At 48.6% G+C, this 21,067-nt stretch overlaps 1 protein-coding gene across 3 annotated transcripts in view; it reads right to left on the bottom strand.

Moving 5' to 3' along the window:
- Positions 1-1,114: 1,114 nt before the first annotated feature.
- Positions 1,115-21,067, bottom strand: part of mpped2a (metallophosphoesterase domain containing 2a) — a 34,918-nt gene continuing 14,965 nt past the window's right edge. For all 3 annotated transcript variants that reach the window (XM_057019320.1, XM_057019329.1, XM_057019312.1), the window contains 4 exons: positions 18,194-18,419; positions 2,796-2,911; positions 2,582-2,695; positions 1,115-2,404 (listed from right to left, as the gene is read on the bottom strand). In XM_057019320.1, coding sequence (XP_056875300.1) covers positions 2,286-2,404; positions 2,582-2,695; positions 2,796-2,911; positions 18,194-18,419 — 575 coding nt within the window. In that variant the 3' untranslated portion in view covers positions 1,115-2,285. The remainder of the gene's footprint in view (positions 2,405-2,581; positions 2,696-2,795; positions 2,912-18,193; positions 18,420-21,067) is intronic.

Here is a 21,067-nt window from a genome sequence, read left to right as displayed (position 1 = left end):
TTAAATCCATATAAACACGCATGGCACCACAGGAAGCCCCCCCGCCACACGCGCGCGCGCGATAAAGGCTAAAGGCTTGGCTAACACCAGCAGCTGCTGCTGCGTGCGAGAAACTTTATGACACTCAGATATAAACGTGCTACATGTGAGGGATCACGAACAGAACCAAGATAAACACCAGTAATCCACTAACAATGACTGATTCCTCTGACCTAAATGCACCACAGCAGGTTCTGGCTAACAGGTGATATATCCAAGATATTTCTGCAGGTTTGGCATATTAAAATAAAACATGCAGATATGAAACCTTTCCACACAAAAATGGGTTTGAACCTTGGAGCCATTAGCTTTTATTTGCATGTTGAGCATGCTAAAGTTCTGATTCTGTCCGATGCATAAAATGTAGCATGATAGGGTACAAACAAGGGCATTTTTATTAGCATGCTAGCACTAGTACTAAACCGAACGGTGTGACATCCAACATTTAGCTGTCATTGATTAGCTTCTTTCTACATATACTACCGTGCATACTAGCAGGGCAGCCTTCTATTAGCATGGATTAGAAGTTAAAAATAATTATGTAATGTTTAGTATTTTCAAGAACATCAGATGGCATCATGACCTGTTTTACAAACACATGGATGTACACGGCTGCGTATGTTGCACACTGAGCCAGTGGCGTCTCATCCCACTCATATGTGGCCCGCGTTAATATGATTAGCCCGGATTATGCTAATGTGCACAGGGATCTGGTGGGCGCGGGGAGATGTTCCGGGGAATAGTTAATTGGCTGAGTCGCTTTGATGTAGCTGCGAGGAGAGAGGGGGGGTTGTTGGGAAAAGGCTGGAGACAGCGCCCCCACATCTCCCCCCTCCCCCAACCCTTTCTTTTGGCCTGTGAGGTGTCTGTGATAGCAAGAGGTAAAGTGGAATGAAACCTGATGAAACCAGTGGTGGGAGCAGGGGACAGGAAGTGGGAGCTGCTGGGTGAACAGGTGATTGTTGAAGGTCTGGAAACGCCACGGTCAGTTCCTCTCAAAGCGAGTGTTGGATGACGGCTCATCGTGACCTTGGCGTCCAGTTAGAAGCTCGTAAAAACTCGAAACCCCGACCGATAAGTAAAAATCTTGCAATTTTATTTGCATATAAAGGCAGCTAAATATATCACAATGAACTGAAAGAACTAACATTTCCATGAAGAGGGATACAATCAGATAAAAGAGCGAGAGGAACGGAGCACAGAAGAAGAGCATTTACAGTGGCGCAGTTGAGACAACTATTGGCAACATTTTTTTTTGTGCTAGCAAGATTGCATTTACACACAGTGCAAAATCAGAGAGAAAAAAAAAGCAACGCAACACAAATACTATCAGATTTACACATTAAAGGACAGCTCAACCATGTTTAGGCAGGTGCGTTGCCGGGGACGACGGCACCTGTCGGATTGTGACTCGATTCCCTCTCGTGAACGTCGGGAGAAAAGAAGCAAAGAAAAGTCCGTCTGATGGGAACAGCAAAGAAATTTGTTTTTTTTTTTCTCCGGCAAACACAACTTTTAGAACAGATGTTTTACAACATGAATATATAATATATATATATTTTATACATACATTTTCCAGATTAGATCAAAAATCCATGATGGGAGGCTACAAAGTTGGTTTTGTTGGTAATTTGCTAGCTTTCCGTCCCTGCGTTGGTCAGGTGGGTAATAAATAAGGATTTTCCTCTGAGTGGGAGGGGCTCCGGCTGAGAACATTAAAGCTAGTTTAAGGCAGCGTCCCTGTCAGCCAATGAGAAATGAGGAACCGGCGAGAATTCCAAAACAGACCTAAACACGAAAATATCAGATAATATGAGGACAGCGGAAGAAACGAACCCCGATGGCGTTCACCGTCGACGCAAACCCGACATTAAGAAATTGTACAAATTCACAAAGCATCGTTTATCTTACAGATCTGACCAATATTTATCAAGAGCAAGATTGTTTAACCACAAAAATCCCCCAAAGGAAAGGAGAATCCCGGCGTGACTCCGCCCACTGCCACGCCCCCTTCAAACTTGAATCACTTCCTGTTGCGGGAGAGTTGAGGGCGATAGCCACTGACCCCCCCCAATATCTCCTCAACCCCGACGACAGCTCGGAGAGGACCAAAAAGTTTACAAAGAAACACTTAGATTTTTTTTATCTTCTTTTTTTTTTTTTTCACTCCATGTATTTATAAAAAAAGGAGCTTATCCCGCCCGGCGACCCCCTCCCCCGGCGACCCCCTCCCCCGGCTGCGGCCCTCAGGAGCTGGAGGGGTTGGGCAGGTCGAAGACGATGGGGGGGTTGGTGGGCTGGTAGCTGATGGTGCAGGTGGAGGCGTTGATGAAGGTGGTGTAGCCGTCGGTCATGATCCCGTAGCCTGGGGGGGGAGCAGGTGACAGTCAGGTAACATTCCGCTCGTTGCCCAGCAACCAAACCTAAAGCCCCGGTTAATTAAATCCAGTCGGTTCTGGAAGAAGCCTTTGATGTTCTTTCATGCGTGCTCATCTGTAACAGTGGCAGGAAGTGATGCGTGTCTCAGAGCGGCGGCGGGTACCTTCGTGTATGTGTCCGAAGGCGTGAAGTTTGGGCCGCACCCTCTTCTGGACCGTGTTGAGCAGCTCCACGCAGCCGACCCGCTGCAGCTCCTTGGGGACCCAGTCTCTGAACCCTGCAGGGGCGGAGACAGATATCAACCTGCCACCTGATGCCCCGCTCCCCGACACCCCACAAAAACGCCGCCCGCCGTCGGCTCGGTGTGGCTGACTCACCCAGGGGGGGTCCGTGGGTCATCAGGATGTCGATGCCGTCGGGGATGAGGTTCCACTTGTCCAGCAGGGACTGTCCTCGCGGCAGGTTGAAGCCCCAGCCGTTAAACCAGGGGGACCTGCGGCACAAAGCAGCGCGGTGAGACCGGCGGCGCCCACACGGGCGTTGCCATGGAAACAGACAGGTGGGGGGCGACCCCCAGATTTCAAACAGCATCACGGCTGCTTCCGAAGGGGAACGGCGGCCCGGGTCGCCCCGCGACCACAAACAAAGACAAGACGGAGCGTCCATCACGAGCAGCACACGACCTTTGACCTCGGCGACACGTGTCTGGGACTTGAACTGAGCGAACCTCTGACGAGGATGAGGGACGGCGGCCCGGGAGACTTCCAGCGTCCCCGGACGGACACAGAGGGAGGCTCCGCGTGGTCCGGCCTAAATGACGGACGGGTGGAACGGGAACAGACGCGGAGTACACGCCCACCGCGGCGGCGGGGGGGCAGGGGTGGCGGGGAGAACACCGAGCCGGAGCGGCGGGCCGGCAGATAAACCGCCTTCATTCATCACAGTGGCGGGACGCCGATAACAGAGGGAGACGGAGCGTCACCGCAGAACTCCGGCAGAACGGGAGCGTCCGAGGCCGAGGCGCCTCCAGGTGGTCAAGAGGCGGCGCCGTGGACGGGTAACGACCCCGATAATGTCCCAGCTCCGCACGCAGGCCGTCGGGGTGAGTGATGGGAGCTCAGGCGGCGATCGATACGGGTAAACGGGGGGGGGTAGAGTTAGGAGGGGGCAAATGATTAAACCGATGACCTGAAACTTGTTGTTTTGTTTTAACCAGCAAACAGGCCTCAAGCTGCTGCTGCCGTGGCAACGGCGGCGGACGGAGATCAGGTCCTGAGTGGCTCCCTCAGATCCTGCCGGCTGGATAAATGTGTGTGTGTGTGTGTGTGTGGGGGGGGGGGCACAGACTGAACTGATTAATTAGAAATAATCACACAAATCGGAGCTAATGGACGTCTAATGGATTACTGGGAGGACTCTTCTCAGATGGAAATAACCGCTGTTGCTGGGAGGGATCTGGGAGAGCAGTGGATCACAGGAGAGCAGTGGATCACAGGAGAGCCGTTCAGGTGTGGACTCTCTAGAACGCAGCTGAGGAGGAACACAGAAACCAAACTGAGGTCCACGGCCAGCAGAACGCACGGTGTGATGTGGCGGCGGCACCATGGTCGCCCTTCTCGCCCCGTCTGTGAACACACACCCTCCATGAGAGTGTGTGTGTGTGTGTGTGTGTGTGTTTCGCCTCTGCAGAGATTAATGACGTCCAGGAGAACGGAGCTCGTTTCCTGTGAGCAGGTCTGACTGCTCAGCGCACGTGTGTGTGTGTGTGTGTGTGTGGTGTGTGTGTGTGTGTGTGTGTTCAGTTCAGAGCCCAGTCTCGCCTCAACGATCGCCATCTGGAATGCGTCGCCGTGGCAACACAGTAAACGCGTCTGGAGGCAGACACAGTGGGAAGGAGAACACCAATGGAACAGAACTGGAAGCTCAGAAAGGTGTTTTGTTTGTTTGTTTGTTTGTTGTCACAGCGAGCTTCATCAGACGCGACGATTCCGGGGTATAATTCCCGAGCATTAGTGACTTTTAGCCCGACCGTCTCGCTGCACAGAGGAACCAGACGGGGGTTGAAGGGCTAAAGATGGCTCCGCCCACAGAATACTGCAGCGGCGCCGGTGGAGATGGCGGAGGAGGCGGAGCCGACCAGAACCGTTTAGCCTCATGTGCAAAAAGTCAATATTCAATTAGGCCAGTGGACATCATCAGGGTGGCGGCGCCGCGGCGCTCTGGGCGCCACTCTTAACCCCTCAGCTCCCCAACCCCCCCAACAGTTGGGAACTCTCGTTACCTTTTAAATCAGGCTCCGCCCATTTTATGGATCGCTTTAACCAGTGTTTCACGGCTCGCCGAACCTGATTATTTTTTGCCTACTTTAACTCGATCCTCCTCTACTTTAACTCGATCCTCCTCTAGTTTAACTCGACCCTCCTCTAGTTTAACTCGATCCTCCTCTAGTTTAACTCGACCCTCCTCTAGTTTAACTCGACCCTCCTCTAGTTTAACTTGACCCTCCTCTAGTTTAACTCGACCCTCCTCTAGTTTAACTCGACCCTCCTCTAGTTTAACTCGATCCTCCTCTAGTTTACTCGATCCTCCTCTAGTTTAACTCGATCCATCTCTAGTTTAACTCGATCCTCCTCTAGTTTAACTCGACCCTCCTCTAGTTTAACTCGACCCTCCTCTAGTTTAACTCGATCCTCCTCTAGTTTAACTCGACCCTCCTCTAGTTTAACTCGATCCTCCTCTACTTTAACTCGATCCTCCTTTAGTTTAACTCGATCCTCCTCTAGTTTAACTCGATCCTTCTCTAGTTTAACTCGACCCTCCTCTAGTTTAACTCGACCCTCCTCTAGTTTAACTCGACCCTCCTCTAGTTTAACTCGATCCATCTCTAGTTTAACTCGACCCTCCTCTAGTTTAACTCGACCCTCCTCTAGTTTAACTCGACCCTCCTCTAGTTTAACTCGATCCTCCTCTAGTTTAACTCGACCCTCCTCTAGTTTAACTTGATCCTCCTCTAGTTTAACTCGATCCTCCTCTAGTTTAACTCGACCCTCCTCTAGTTTAACTCGATCCTCCTCAGACTCACTAGTCCGATCACTATTTCAACCTCTGCAATATTAAAACACATCCAGGTCTAACTAGTGTCCGACCTGTAGAACCTTGCTTAGTAAAGTCCCCTTTGATTCTTTGGTGTTTGCGCTGCTTCAGTGTCGGTGATGTCGACCGTTTGCCTTTGAGGTGAACAGATCCAGGTGAGCCTGTCCGTGCACGCACACATGCACATACCCACTCACCCTCATTTACCCCCTGCAGAGCTGCGTTTACTGAACACAGAAGGTTCTGCCTCACTGAGCCGGAGCTGATTCACGGACGCCAACGTTGAAAAGATTCATGGTCGGTTCATCAGGAGAAATTCCCCAGAACAGAACTGAACATTTCCTTAAAAAACACCGTGTTCTTTCTGGCTTCCAGTCAGCAAAAAACACTCACAGAAAATTTGAATTAGAATAAGCTGAAGGAAGTTCGCAAGCTGAGAAGAATAACAGCAGCTTCTCTGGAGACGGAAAAAAGAAATCTCAAATTAGAGAGGAGCAACAGGCACATCAGAGTCAACAGGACCTCAGAAATATCCGCTCTGTGCGGCTAAATGCACATTATTTAAGTCTTCTAGGCATCGAATCCCACGTCCAGCAGAACTGGGCGGAGCCGGGGCCTCGTTCCGTGGAGTAAATATAGAGTAAATAAAGGAATAAAACTATTTGTCTGAAGCAGCAGCCTGTTTTTGCCAGGTTAAAGGGATTCCCTCGTTTACCTGCTACAGGAGCAGCTGTTGTGTTTACACGGCAACACGACCCAAACGGGTCTCAGGTAAAATACGATCCTTGAGGTGAGCGCTGGGAACCAGGTGCATCCTGGGATATCAGCACAGGAACAGAACATGCGGTGGCATAAACAAGCTGCAACAGCCCAGAGATAAGAGGGGGCGGGGGAGGGGGGGGTTGTGTTGGTCCAGCGATCCATCGTGTCTGACCTCTGTGTCAGAGCGGCCCTGGGGTCAGAGGAGTGGGGGGGGGGGCATCTCATTGATCAACCTGTCAGAACCAATGAGCGCTGGCATGTTAATGGGACTTTTATAAGCCCCGCGGGAAGTACACGGGTGTGTGTGTGTCCGTGAGTGTGTGTCTGTGTGTAATCCCACAGCCCAGGTAGCCTTATTAAAAGGAGCCAAGTGGAGACGCGGGCTGGGTTTTGACAAATGGCCTCTCAACACCAAGGCCACCACCGCAAACTTTGGGGACAAGGTAGAAGGCACAGAGGTGAAGTGGTGGTGTGTGTGTGTGTGTGTGTGTGTGTGTGTGTGTGTGTGTGTGCGTGAGACAGAGAGAGAGCGCTTTGCTTTAACCCAGCACTAATAACCTGTGCCTACTGTTTGATGCGCTGAAGACTGGATTAATATTGCAGCCAAACTTAGAGATGTTAAGAGATAGCCACCAGACTTAGCCCATTTATGCTACGTCTCTCTCTCTCTCTCACTCACACACTCACACACACACACACACACACACACACACGCACACACACACACACACACACGTAACCATGTATGAATACACTCTTTTCTGAAAGGCAGTCTTCATGCCAGCCGGCTGCAGCCTGACCTTCAGTGATCTAATGTGTATCAACCGCCAGTTTTAGCAGTGTTGGCAGTGGCTAATGCTAACATATTAGCAACAGCCAGCGGATGACAGTTAACAACCAGAGAGAAATTTACATGTAACCAGAGCGAAACAGACAACACGCTGTTAACAGCTCCCGTAAAAACACTACATGTGACCTGACGACACCCTGGGGAATCAGATTTTCCTGTGGTGGGCGGGGTCAGGGAGGAGTGGCGAGGCGTTTTGTCTGTACGTGAAGTCTGAGAGAAACTGGAGACCAGGCTAATAAAAGAGGGGACTTATTCAGACTGTGTGAGGGGGCTGGGACTCATTGAACCTACCCTGAGACATGGGGTTCCATTATCCTCTTCCCACCCTGACCCCTGTGAACTTGATCCAAGAGAACAATGTGGGGAGGGGGTAGAAAGAGAGTGAGGGGAAGTTGGGGGGAGGACAATATGTCTGGGAAACAAGTGACAATAACTGACAGGGCAAGGTTTCATTCCCAGCTTTGCCCCAAAGGATCAGGAAGAAAGTAAGCAGGAGAAAATGAGCGCACGTTGTTACTCAGGTTGTCTTTCGGAGCGTTCAACCCCCGACTGTTCAACGCAGACGCCATGTCACCAGGTCTGGAAGTAAGAGAAATGCCTGAACCTTGAAATCTACAACACACAATACCCCCCCCCCCCACCCCACCCCCACACACAAAATGATTTTAAAGGAAGAAAAACACGCTTGTGTTGTTTGGCTTTTGCTATTGTGTTCATTCAAGTCAGATGTTGAAAGTCAAATACAACAGAATAAAACACGGCGCTTTGATGGTTATTAACCTCACCGTCACCGCTCCAGGTGTCAAAATCTGTTAACATATAAAAAAGTTTTGAAAATTAGAGACACACAAAAAAACCTTCAGTCAAAAAAGGCCTGTGTCATGCTAACGTGGCCTCAGGTCTGCCGCTCGCTCAGGGAGGCGGAGTCAAAGCTGTTTCACCTTTGAGAGGCCATCTGGGATATAAACAGCGCGACAGCGAGGTCGACCTTGTGGAGCGACGCGACAGAGCCGTGACGTCCCGTCGAGCGCGACCAAGACTCGTCAGCTAGCTTGAGAGGAACTCCAAAAGACAGAGCTCAAGGTTCGGAAGCTGCTGAACGTGCCAGCGGATTCCATGATCCCACTTCCTTCTATCAGCAGCCTCAACAACAACAAAACCGGCTCAACTAAAGTCAGCGGCTGCGTTTTTTGCGCTCTGTAGTTGTTGTCGTCAATCAGCTGCACGAAGAGCAAATTCCATCAATAACAAAAAAAAAAAACCCAAGCTGTTAAAACAACCACCTGCTTCCAAAGAGCTGCCGTTTTGTCTCCTCCAGAGTCTGAAATGAGTCTCTTCCTGAGTGTTCTGAAGCAGCAAAGCAGCAGGTTCTCACAGGCTGCAGCTGAAAGGCCGGGAAAACAGAACCCCCCCTCCAAACATGACAGGCCAACCACTCTCTGCTGCAGAGGTCACAAAGGTCACAGGAGGGAGGGCGAGCACGGGTGTTAATGGTAACAGGAAGGGCCACGAGGTTGAGGCGGGGCAGATACGTGGCACCCTGTTTGTTTGCCCTCATTGTCTCCACCTCACAGCGAGTGGATGCTGGTGGGGGCACGGCAGCAACAATAGGCCCAGGAAAGCTCACAAGCTGGCATTGTTAGCGCCGGGTTTGTGTACAAAGTACAAACATAAATGGAAAACAAAGCCGGACGCAGCGGCGTGACGCAAAAATCTGGAAGGAATTAATCTTTGCCGGTCTTGGGTTGACAAACAAAACGCGCATGTTTGGGAATTTTCGGCTACATTAGGGATTCGTTGGCTGCAGCTCAACGGCCGTAAACTCCCCCCACATTCCTTCAGAAACATTCCGCCGCTGCTGTCGGATGTTGTCACGAGCAGATCGATCCACGGAGGTCAGGGAGTGCCGGCGTTTTTGTTTATGACGCCGCGTCCCCGTCAACACCTGGGTGTTTCTACCACCCGTGTGGAGGTGTCTAAATCCAGTGAGTGGAGATAAGCAGTCTTGTCCTCGCCGCCACGCCGCGCAGAGGTCAGCAGGAAGGAAAAGGAAGTGTCGCACCGCTGCGTGAATGCTATCGCCGCCGAGCAGATACGGGCGGCGGGGGTCAGCCCTCCTCTTCGCGGCGCTGACGGAGGAGCTGATTGATTGGCTGGAGGTGGGGCGTCTGCCTTGCAGCCGGCGTTCAAAGAAGCAGACGAGGAGCTGGATTCTGGGGACGTTTCGGTCCTTTTCTGTGGCGCGATTGGATCACGTGATTGGAGGGCCCAGCGTGGGCCGCTGTTAGAGGTAAAAGAAGGAGAAACAAAAGAGAACCAACACCTCGAAGAGTCTGAATGAGCTGCCGCCTCGCCTGTCCCATCTCGCTCCATCTTGAATCATTAATGTCCTCTTCCTTTTTAAAGCTCCTTTTCTCTCCATCTCTCCCTCCGTGTGCTGACTTCCTGTTGTTGAGGGCATCACTTATTCAATGGGGCTTCGGCTGTGGCAGCACTTAGTTTGGTGACCTTTCACACAGGACTGTGCAGAGAATAATGGACAGGAGGACACTGAGGGACATTCTGAGCTGAAATCTATGTTTGGGGGGGGGGTTGCTACGGTGAGAGGGACAGCTAATGCAGGGCCACCACATCACAGATGAAGCCTTCCTCAGGTTTTCAAATATTTATCCATTCATAGCATGAGACGCAACGTGGGACGGAAAAAATTCCTGTCGGATTCAGGAGACCCCGACACACACACACACACAAAGAAAAACCAAAGAGATTCCAAAAACAAAGGCCAATTCTGGTGAGTGGGGAGGCTAATGATTGAAAACCCGACAGGGCATCACGGAACATGTTTCCTGCTCAACGCACAGGTCAGGGGCAGGAGGAGAGCAGGTGACCATCTGCTGACAGGCTGCTTCTGCCTCCCTGGCGGCTTCCTGAGATCTCTCAGGCTCCTGCAAAGCGAAGCTGCTTGCATTTTATGGCCCTGGGCAGCACCATCGTGTCATGGATCTCCTCCTCATGTGGCAGAAGCCTGCTCAGCTCTGGGCTCCTCTGCCCCCCCGCTGCATCGGATCGTTTGATCAAGCCTGCAACCTTCGCAATCTGGCTCTTGGGTCCCTCTGATCCCAAAATCTGGAATACTGGATCGTCTCACTTTGATACGATGCAGCACAAACATGGGTGTTATTTATTATTCATAAAACGAGCAGCTGTTGGTTCCTTCTGAGGGGAAAAACTTCATATTTTGTTGATGATTAAGTGCTAAACCAACAAGATTGTAACTGTCTTCTCGATGTGAATTATTTGATGGAAAAAAAATAATTATATTGCAAATTAATACCTATAATTTGTGGCACCAGGATTTAACACTATTTTACACAATATAGCAGAGAGATTCTGAGTAAACAGCTCATCATTAACATTATACAGACGTCATAAACTCCTAACGAGTATCATACACATTTTAATCCCCTTTTCCCGAGATTCAAACGAAACTGCAGCCGAAACCATGACGACATGTCAGAACAGGATGCTATTAGTTTATATCAGTTTGCCTGCTAATTTCCAAGAAAGTGGACCATGTTTATTGGCACATGCCCCATCGCTAAGCCATTCATTATCAGGGCGACTAACCATTAGCTGCAGCGCTGTTCATATCCTGCTAGTTAGCCTGGATATGCTGTTAACAGGCAACATGCCATTAATTCTGCAGGTACAAAGGAAGACGTGACCCCGTTTCCGTGCACCGTGGTGAGCCTCGACAACGCCAACACGCAGGCGGGTGTTTAATGTGCCTCAGAGGCGGAAGAGACTTGCAGCGTGTTTACACAGCAGCATCTTGGAGCTGGAATTAATAATAGAGCCACTTAGCATTCAGAGGCGCTGGTCTCGGCCACGCTGTTTGTTTCACAGGTCATTAAATTTATGCCGCAGCCCTAATGTTCATTACAGCAGAAAACTGGCCAGGGGTCTGTTACACTCGCTCACTGTCTTTAATCCCCTGCTGTATTCCTAACTCTGCCGTTCTTTTCATCCCTCGCTCATTCCGCTCCCTCTCTCGCTTTCACATCTCGGCCCATTTGCTTGAAAACATTCTCCTCTTTTAATTAAAAGATCCGTACCACTGTTTCCACCAAAGCGCAGACGTAAAGAGGAACAGTAAAATGCCTGGATAAATATTTTAAGGTGGAAGTGAACCAAAGAAAGAGCTGTAGCTGCAGAGAGGCCATAGCTGACCCTGGCTCAGGGTTAATGCCTGTTAATGGCCAAAGTGAGCAAGCTAACGTGAGCACAGGCGGGAGGTCAAAACGATGGACAAGATATTTTAAATATCGGCCATTTATCAGCTACGTCAATACTGATCTTGCCCATCAGAAACTATTCAAGTCTCCCGATGAAGAAGTAAAATAAGCAGATGGAAAATTCACTGTGTCCACACGCTGCTGATCAACCCTGCGTGGATTGACGGAGCCGTCAAGCACAGTCGCCTGATTCCACATCCCCCCCGCCTAACAATCGCTTCATTATTCCACCACGCCGCTGATTATTCTCATTAGAAACAAACAGCAAACAAACAGAGCCGTGCCGTCCTGCAGGAGGGGAAAAAGTCTTAAAGGAGCGAGCAAACAGCGAGTTTAATCTAATTAATCCTCTTGGTAATGTAGTGCAATTTTAAGACTCTGAACACCACTGCTGGACCAGGAGAAGGAGGTTTGGAATTCTGTGGGTGAGACCTGGTTTCTATAGGCAACAGCGCTCTTTTGCTGCATCAACACAATTACTCAGCCATCCCGTCCCCCTCCACCCCACTCCTGCCTGAACTGGACCGTTTTTTGTTGCCAATGATCAGACGCTCTGCGGAGCGTCCGGTCGTGTGGCTCTCTAATTAAAGCCGACACTGCTCCTGAGGCCCACCAGTCCCGAGGTCAAAGGTCACCGCACCACCAATGACAGGCAGGTAGCGAACCAGCGTGAACAGGCAGCAAAGGCAATCCGACGCCCCTCCTCCATCTCCTTACTCTTCCCACCATCCTTTAATTCCTCTTCACTGCACAGTTTTGTCTTCACGGAACAAAAACACCCGCCTCCACACGTTTATCCACTCAATGACATGAGAAAGAAAGAAGAGACAAAATAGAACATGATAAAAAAAGGGGAGGGAAGAAAGAGGAAAGACTTTCACACCGTGACTAAAGAACATCCATAGGAAACGTGCACTTCAGAGTCTTTCAGAGGAACGCAATGGTGCAAGCACAAGGCTGTAATCACAGGGTCAAATCTGACATTGAAATAACGCAAAAAAAAAAACTGTAGGCAGAAAAGCTCCCTGCGTGCCTCACATGAGAATGATATAGAATAAAAGCATGCTGTTGACCTTTGCAGAACTGTCCTTTCAGACCAAAAGACCCCGGACCTTAGTGTGTTTTCCAGGAGATCCAATAAAGTACAAAATAAAAAAAATAAAAAAAAACAATGTTCCATACGGAGTTTGTGTTGACACGTGAGCTGCACCGAGGAAAGTGAAAAAGATTTCCACGACAAAGTCTTTTCAAGGATTGGGTCAAGTGCCCGTGAACCAGAGTGAACCGTGTTAAGCGTCGAGTCAGACGGATTTAAAGGAACGCTCGTTTAGGGGTCGGCTTTGTAAAAGGACTCGGGTGACTCGACACACAGCAGCCCCAACATCAGCCGTGTTCTTTGACTGTGTCGTTAAAAGGGAATTTCTGTCTCATCTGGATCTGGATCGTGTCCTTCAGTCACTCTCTTTATCACATGGCCTTTAGTGAAGGAGACACAAAAACATGTTTCACCGTTTTGGACATTATGGGCTGAACACAACAGAACAGGAAAAAACACACTATTAATAAAAATGTCTCCCGACGTTGGAGAAGCCTTCCTGCAGTCTTGGTGCGTCGAGTGTTCCTGCAACGCCTGAAAGAATCTGGAGGCTTCCAGCAAGAAGATGGGACCAACGTTAGGCGATAACAGCCATGCGAGCGTCTGAGTGCCGAGATAAACAAGGTGTGTGTTTCTGCAGCACGTTTCCTCCAGTTTCAGTACGTTTGGTCACAGAAAAATGGATAAACACTGTTCCATATCTGTCTTTGTAAGTTCCCATCAAAAGGACGAAGCTGACAACTGCACCCTATCCTCGCCCTCAGACCCCCCGAACACACACACACACACACACACACACACACACACACGATGATGGCAACAGCTACAGATTCCAGCCCGAGGCCGTGTGTGTGTACCGTCACACCTAAACACCAATCATCCAACTCCAGAACAAACACACACATAAGGGGTCAAAAACCTTTCCAGTCAAATAAAACCTACATTTACAAATGCACCTCATGTTTAATGTGGTTTTTTTAAGCGGTGACCCGACCAAGCAGGAAAAGAAAGCACACTTGGCTGTGATCCTCCGACGGGGGTCTTAAATCTGGATCAAAAGCTCAGTATTCACTACAGCAGGAACCCTAAATGGAGAGAGAGGTTTTAGCTGTTTCAGCTCTTTTCTCAGTCTGGGTGTTTTACGGAGACGGCGGCCTCGTGCTGCAGACCTCTGGCTGTCTGGCCAATGACAGATGCACGTTAGCCCACAGAGGGGAGCTTTATTAAACGAGGGTCAGGGCCCATCGCTCTTCCTCTGACATATTGGGGGCTCACCTTTGGGCTGAGGAGTGTAGCTGCAGCAGGAGGAGGTGAAGAACTCGCAGTGCAGGATGTTTTTCGACGCTTCTGACACGCACGACAGCTGCAGGCCTGGACCGGCTCGCCGAGCAGACTGCCAGTGGCGCTCCAGCCGCCGCCACCAGCTGCTAGAGGCTCCGTGCCGTCTGAACCTTCCAGCATCTGTAACCTGCGACCGTCCACAGCTGCGCTGGCACCCCCGGGTGCTCGGAGCGGCACCGCCAACAACAACAGCGCTAACAGCGATGCATAATCTAATTTGCGGATGCTGCAGGGAGGTCACGTAACCATTCTGAGCTGTTTTTATCATTAATGACTAAAAGAAATCCAAATCACGGAACTTTTACAGTAATTTACGGCTGCAAATAACATTGATCATAGCACAACACCTCAGGAGTTAAACTGCACTATCATGAAATAGCTGAAGTTTATGTGCTGATGAGAGTAATATTATCAGCTATTGAAATACTCCAGGGACAGTGAGTCAAGTGTTGTCCATGAATATGTCTGGGACAGATGACAGAAACGTCTCACTGCCTTTACATCTTAACCTTATTAAAAAGGCCCCTGCTGGGTTCGCTTGTCTTTAATGATATTTTGATTTGGCCGGATTAGCTCGGTAAAAATTCATATTTAGAGAAACAGCTTTTCCCGTGATACGACTTTTTGGAGGGAAAGCGGAGCGACCGTGAAGCCGTTGACTTCTTGATGATGGACATTTGTCAAGGCCCATTACCTCATCAGAGGTAATGTTGCCATGTGCTCACGCGTTGACAAAGATGACTGTGTGTGTGTGTGTGTGTGTGTGTGTGTGTGTGGTGTGTGTGTGTGTGTGTGTGTGTTGGGCAGACAGCCAATACAAACTGACAGAGGCTGGCGCAGACCGAGAGGTGACTTCGGGGTGATTAAGCTAAAAGCAGCTGGCACGAAACGCCGCTTCGGCCGCGCCGACCAGTGAGGCCAGTCAAAGCGAAGGGCCCGAATCGCATTACAACATTTGGATTTAATTATTCTCTAGTTTCTTGAATTTAGAATTGTTCTGAAAGTCACTTAGAAGTTGCTTTGTCAGAGATGGCACGCCTGCTGACCAAATATCGGGTCCTTAAAAGAATAAGGGGGGGGGGGCTACTGTGGACCTGGTGGATAATACTGACAAAATACAGTGTTCATGAACGCTGTTGTCTTGAAATGGAAACAAAGCCCTGGATCAAAAGCATTAAAATCTGGTCGCTGTGGGAATCCTCATCCTTCTACGCAGAGACATTAAACAAACTTCACCGTCTGACCTCTGACCCCTGTGTAATGAAAGCAACTGAGGCTAAACAGGCTGATATTCAAACATCAACACTGCACACTGCTCCCATTACCCTGTCTCCCTCTCTCTCTCTCACACACACACACACACACACACACACCTGACCTTTACAGTGAAAAATGAATACATGAATAAAACTAAAATCTGCAAATGACAAATCTGCATTTGGCCCTCTAGGTTTCCCTTGAGGTGAGTTTCAGAGAGTCAAATGAGGGCAGTTGGATTTAATCTCCTGCCTCTGGGATCGAGGCAGTAACGCGCGCGCACAAACACACACACACATGCGCACACACACAAACGGACATTTCCTGGTGAAAACCCAGCAAAATCTGATGCCATTTCCTTCGTTAAGGGGAACCAAAAGGGGCCGAGAGAAGAAAATGAGGCGGCAGAGGACCAGAAATTAGAAAATAGGAGAATATGTCAGGGGAGCCGGCGAGGAGGGAGAACGAACAGGGTCTCCAGTGGAAGGGGGTGGGGGGGGATCAGGGAGGAAGCAGTAGCAACAGTTTGACCTTCGACCACAAAGTTAATTTGTGGTCAAGTCCAAAATCACAAAACAGGTTAATCCCTACAGAGAGAAAGAAAGACCCTCCAGTCTCTGTCTCTCTCACACACACACACAGACACACACACACGTGTACAAACAGAGAGCGTGTATAGTCTGGTCTGAATCAGCTTATCAGTCGGCAAAAGCAGCAGGATTCCTCACATACCTGTGACCAGTGTGCAGTCACCCCTTGCTGGTGTGTGTGCTTATTTATGCGTGTGTATATGCTGCAAATTTATGATAATTGAATCGATTCTTTGGACAGATCCGTTCAAATCAATGCACTAACAGACACAACCCTAGCTAACAAAGGCAGTGTTTGAGGGGACGCACATAGCTGTCTGATGTGGACATTAATGAATTATTGACTAGTTTGTTGCACATTCATGTGTCAGATGAAGGTGTGCATCCACTAAGACTACTTCTAAAGATTTACAAACAGCAGGTAAAAAAATCCCAGTATTTATCACGTTAGTCAATAACTGTGCCACAGTTTCCCGTTGATGGCATTAATCATATGAAGCTTCCATCTAATAGACCTTCAAAAGATCAGTTTAACTGACAAGGTGGGGAAGCCTGCTCATCTGATCCATGCTCTGTGTGTGTGTGTGTGTGTGTGTGTGGTGTGTGTGTGTGTGGGTGTGGGTGTGTGTGTTATTAAACACTATGTGTTATGCGTCTTTCATGGATCGCCTCTCTGTGTTCTGTAAAAACAAAGTCAGGAGAACTTTACTCAAACATGCCTAAAACAAAGAATTAGGAGCAACCGAAGGCGTTAAGAATATTCCGGTGCAAAAATGTTACCAAAATCCACAAATATTAGTTATAAATATGACAAAACAGTTCTTCTTATTTCACTTTTGAAGAGTGAACTCTCAAATTGGGATTTAACAGAATCTAAATTTTGGGAGGTTAAGCATTAAAGGGGATAATATATTAAATAAAACGTAAATACATCATGCACAGTAAACCTCTGACTTGACCGACTGGATCTGAGACAGTTTCAAACATGTTAAAGCAATCTAGAGATCGGCTTTGTCCAAATCCACCTCCATCCCCACTGAGCTGAGCTCAGAAGAGTCTTTCCTTTCCCACTCCCTCCTTTTGATTAACATAAAAACATTTGCGTCGGAAACGGCGGAAAACCGGCCGATTAAATATGAAAGAACTTTCTGACGGCGTGTGTTTTCAGGCCTGATGTGAGGAGCAGCCACCGATAAGTCGAGAATCGTCTGAGCAAAAACGCATTTCACTTAATGATCCCTTTCTCTGCTTTGTTTACTTCTGCCGTTAACCTGCTGAACTCACAACCTGCTGTTTGGTTCTGAATTTAAAGCTGGGGGCCGTGACAGAATCTGCTGCGTTTCTGCAGCCGCTGCAGCTAAAGCGGGATTTATCAGGTGGTGGTGACGCGCCGCATCGCGGTGACCAAACTGTCAGAGGGGCGTCGGGGTTGACCACCCAGGTGGCGAGCTGGTGGACTTTTACGAACGCAGGGGTCACTCAAAGGCTAAGTGAGACCTCACGCTGGACAAAGCAGCAAGACTTCCGGCCGCAGTGGCATATGGGTGTGAAGGAGGTGAGGGAACGGAGCACAGATTTGTGGGGGGGGTCCACCAAGCTGTCCATTCCCATGAGACCTCCAGCTGTCACAACAGACACTTACCAGCCCTCACACTAAAAATCCACCAGGGAGAGGGGGGGGGGCTACATCCTTCCCTGTTCAAATAGAAGGATGGAGAAGCGGAAGAATAGGGGGAAAAGAAGGAGGTAATCTCTTCTTCCTGTTGCTGTAATAACAGGAATGCTGAGATCTGTGCCCCCCCCCTCCCCGTCGCTGTCCTCCAGCACTTGTGATGCCAGACTGCAAACCAGCTAATTATAGCTGCTGAAGGATGAAGCTTTGACCTAAATAGTTATTTTGGAATCTGCAGCAGAAGTGAGCGGATGGAGTCACAGAAGGACAGAGGAAGTCCGGAACGTGACCCACTGGGTTCTGGATGAGCTGTTTGACTTGTAAAAGTAGCGCAATAACACACATCAGGAAAGAATTTCTCAGACAGAAAAGATCTTTGTTCTATTCTACCAATGAAGATGTGTAACTGCAGCTGTGGAAGCAGCACCTGAGGCTTTGTCAGACACAACTCCCAGCTGCTTCTATTTTCTATGCTGCTACTCAAACAAACACGCCCCCCCCGCCTGCTTTCTGTCCACACCTGAGAGCCTATTGACGCGGCGTCCCGGTAACACGCGTATCACTTAACCCTGTGTCAAAACACGGGTGTAACGTAAGCCCGGGCGGCAGGCGGAGGTCCTGGGCCCATAAAGGAGTGTGCGAGCTGGGAATAGCACCCTGCGTGTAAGAGTGTGGAGTTACTGCAGGGAGGGGGGGGCTGGAAGACAGCCAGACGCAGACGGAGGAGGGCAGCATGCCGTCACCTCAGGGATCCACCAACACAAACGAGACTCTGCTGTGTGAAATGAACGAGCTCTGGGTAAAGACAGCGGGCCTTACCATGGCGTCCCGTATATCCGGAATCCTTTAATGGTCACGTCCGAATCCTGCAGGTACACACAGTTTGTGAGGAGTGACTGGACATTGTCAAAGTCTTCTGGTTTGAGTTTGGACACTGAGGGGAATCGGTAGTAATCCTGCTTGACCAGCTCGGCCATAAAGTCCTTATCAAAAGTCAGCTCGTGGTTCCCGGCGATCACCACCTTAAACTCGTACGGGAGGCCACCTAGAAGAGACGAGAGGAAGCAGGTGAAAGTTAGAAGATATTCAATCTAATCTGTCAAAAAAACAAAACAGTCTGAAATAGATAAAACAGCCCCTTTGTTCACTGAATTTATCAACTGAGCAGCGTTGAATCGTGTAAATACACAAGGCAAACATTAGGCCCCTGTGGACGCAGATAAATAAATTGGATGGCAGCTAAACAGTTTCAGGCAGATTCTACTGTCCTCTATTACAAATCTGCACAACAGTGAAGGCAGAGAGGAGAATGAGCGCGGACCAGAGGCTGCAGTTCATCACAGGGTGGGATGTAAATGTTAATGTCCCCTCAGGGAGCTTAATTAGTCTGAATTTATGAGGAGATACACAACGCTTCCTACATGGAATTGCACAAGGCCAAGCCTCTATCCCTGTTTTCATTCATCCATCATCAGGGGAGGAACGCAAATAAAGCAAGTATCAGAAGCCAGCAGAGTCATTTTAATTAGTAATATAACATACAAGAACATTTACCACTGAGAGGACAAATATGAATCTGCCATGATGAAGCAGGAAAACTGGAGCTTTAACAGATGCACAAATGAAGATAACCTCATATAATCATTGGTTTCATAAAGGATTAAAGAATGCCACCCAAAGGCATCACCTTTTCTGTACTGAGGAAAAGTGCATCAACCATCTGATGCAGCACTGCCCAAATGAGAAATGTATCAAATATTTAAGCGTTTGGTGTTGACAAATTATTTTCCGGACGTCCCCAACAATCAGCTCTGCTCTCCTTCAAGGGTGAATGGGATTTGATGAAGAGAGAAGCAGACCGGCGGGGCGACTATCTACCCGTGCAGCTGACCCTGGACACAGATCAGGACTGAACACGAGTGCAGGGGGAAAATATGCCCTCAATTCAGGCAGCCAGAGAGGTTAGAACCACAGCTGACGGCTCTGGTTGACCCCGGCAGACCGCAGTCCATCTCTGTGGACGCCAGGCAGCTGGTGGAAGCATGAACCTGAACTAAATAGAGAAGAACATCCATTACGATTCCCATCTCCTCATCTTTCAACCTCTGCCGTGGCCTTTTTGCTCTCCTCTGTCGGGATGATTTGTCCCGGTTCCCCTCTGCCATCAGACACCGACTTACTGCTTTATTCCAGCAGATTGAGCACACAAGCCAGGGGCCTGGCCTTTGTCAGCCCCCTATTCTCTGTCTATATTTCTTTTTTCTCTCCTGCAGTCTTTTAGGTTTTAAAGCTGCCCTGTTGATTCTGCTGCACTCTTCCTTCCTTTCAGTCTTCTGAAGATTCTAAACTGGCAAATTTATGTGTCGATGAGCACAAGAGGACTTTTTAGTAGCAGTAATTTTAAACATTAACATTATTAGAAAATTCAATCGCATACCTGTGGAGTCAGTTCCTCTAAAGCAGGAACCTTAAGAAATGTCTTTGATTGTTAAGGTTCCCTCTGCTTTAGAGGAAACCTTAAGAACCGGAGGTGAATCGTCTTTGAAAACATAAAAAACGGTCGTCATCTTTGATTTTAAGCACTTCCCGATTAAATGATTCTTCTACTTTAGCTCATTTTTATCATCTATAGCAGCGGAATTTAAAGAAGTCTGGTAACTGATTGAGTAAAGTGAGAGTAATGGGTGCACAAGTTCAAACTCTTTTTTTGATCCCAGTTCTCCAACGAAAAACAAAAGAACAGAAGTCTCCTTCGTGCTAGGCCTTTAGTGTTTCAGTTCAGTTCATATTTTAAGGCATTAACTTCAAATATACAAATTTCTTAAATGTAATGACTCTAATGGACGTCGGCGAGTGAAAGATGCAAGCGAAAGCAACACTGCATCGGCGAAGTTCCGAACAGAACAGAATATAAATTCTGGTCAGGATGGCTTGCTGCAGATAAATAAGAAATCCCCAACACTCCTATCCGTCAAAAGTGTGAGTGTGTGCGAGTGTGTGCTCCTTAATGCTGAAAATGAAAGAATCATGGCTCCCCAGTCTATAGGTTTCATTCCCGCTGCTCTAAATTAGCTCTTGTCGCATCTCAAGATCATAAATTCCAGTCTAACCTTATATGAGAGCGCCGCCGCTCAGTCCCCGAACACTCTAACTGGATCACACATCCATTCACACACTCACACACACACCCCAAAGCGAATCATTCTCTCCATCCCCACCACATGTGAAAAAGGCGGGAGGAAAAAACATAATTACCCTCGAACAACTCCATCTCCATTACTCTACTGGGAATTTCTACTGCTTTTATTGCCACTGTGATACATCTAACAGAGGGGGCTGGTGCACCCAGATTTATTTATTTTGCTCTATTCCACAAACAGGGATGTGCTGGGGGGAGAAAAATCAAAATGAGATTGGTAAAGAAGGCCAAGTGCTCTGTCAGAAACTTCAGAGGTGATTTAATGGAGGCTAATTTTTCTCCCCAGCAGAACAAAATGTACAAAAACAACAAGTTGACTGCTTCAGCAGTTTCCACAGCAGTCCTGCTCCAGAAGGTGAAACCTGCGCTTGAATGAGGGGAAAACCATCTGAGCTTGATAAATTATACTATGGACCTTATTTTTATCATCGCCATCATCATCATGCTCCTGACACTCATTTCCGACATCGATGGGATTAGATTAAAGCAGCAGC

Source organism: Takifugu flavidus, chromosome 2 (genome assembly GCF_003711565.1).
Source record: "Takifugu flavidus isolate HTHZ2018 chromosome 2, ASM371156v2, whole genome shotgun sequence".
Classification (NCBI taxonomy): domain Eukaryota; kingdom Metazoa; phylum Chordata; class Actinopteri; order Tetraodontiformes; family Tetraodontidae; genus Takifugu; species Takifugu flavidus.
The sequence above is the reverse complement of the archived record's forward strand: the minus strand, read 5'-3'. Positions and strand labels throughout refer to the sequence as shown.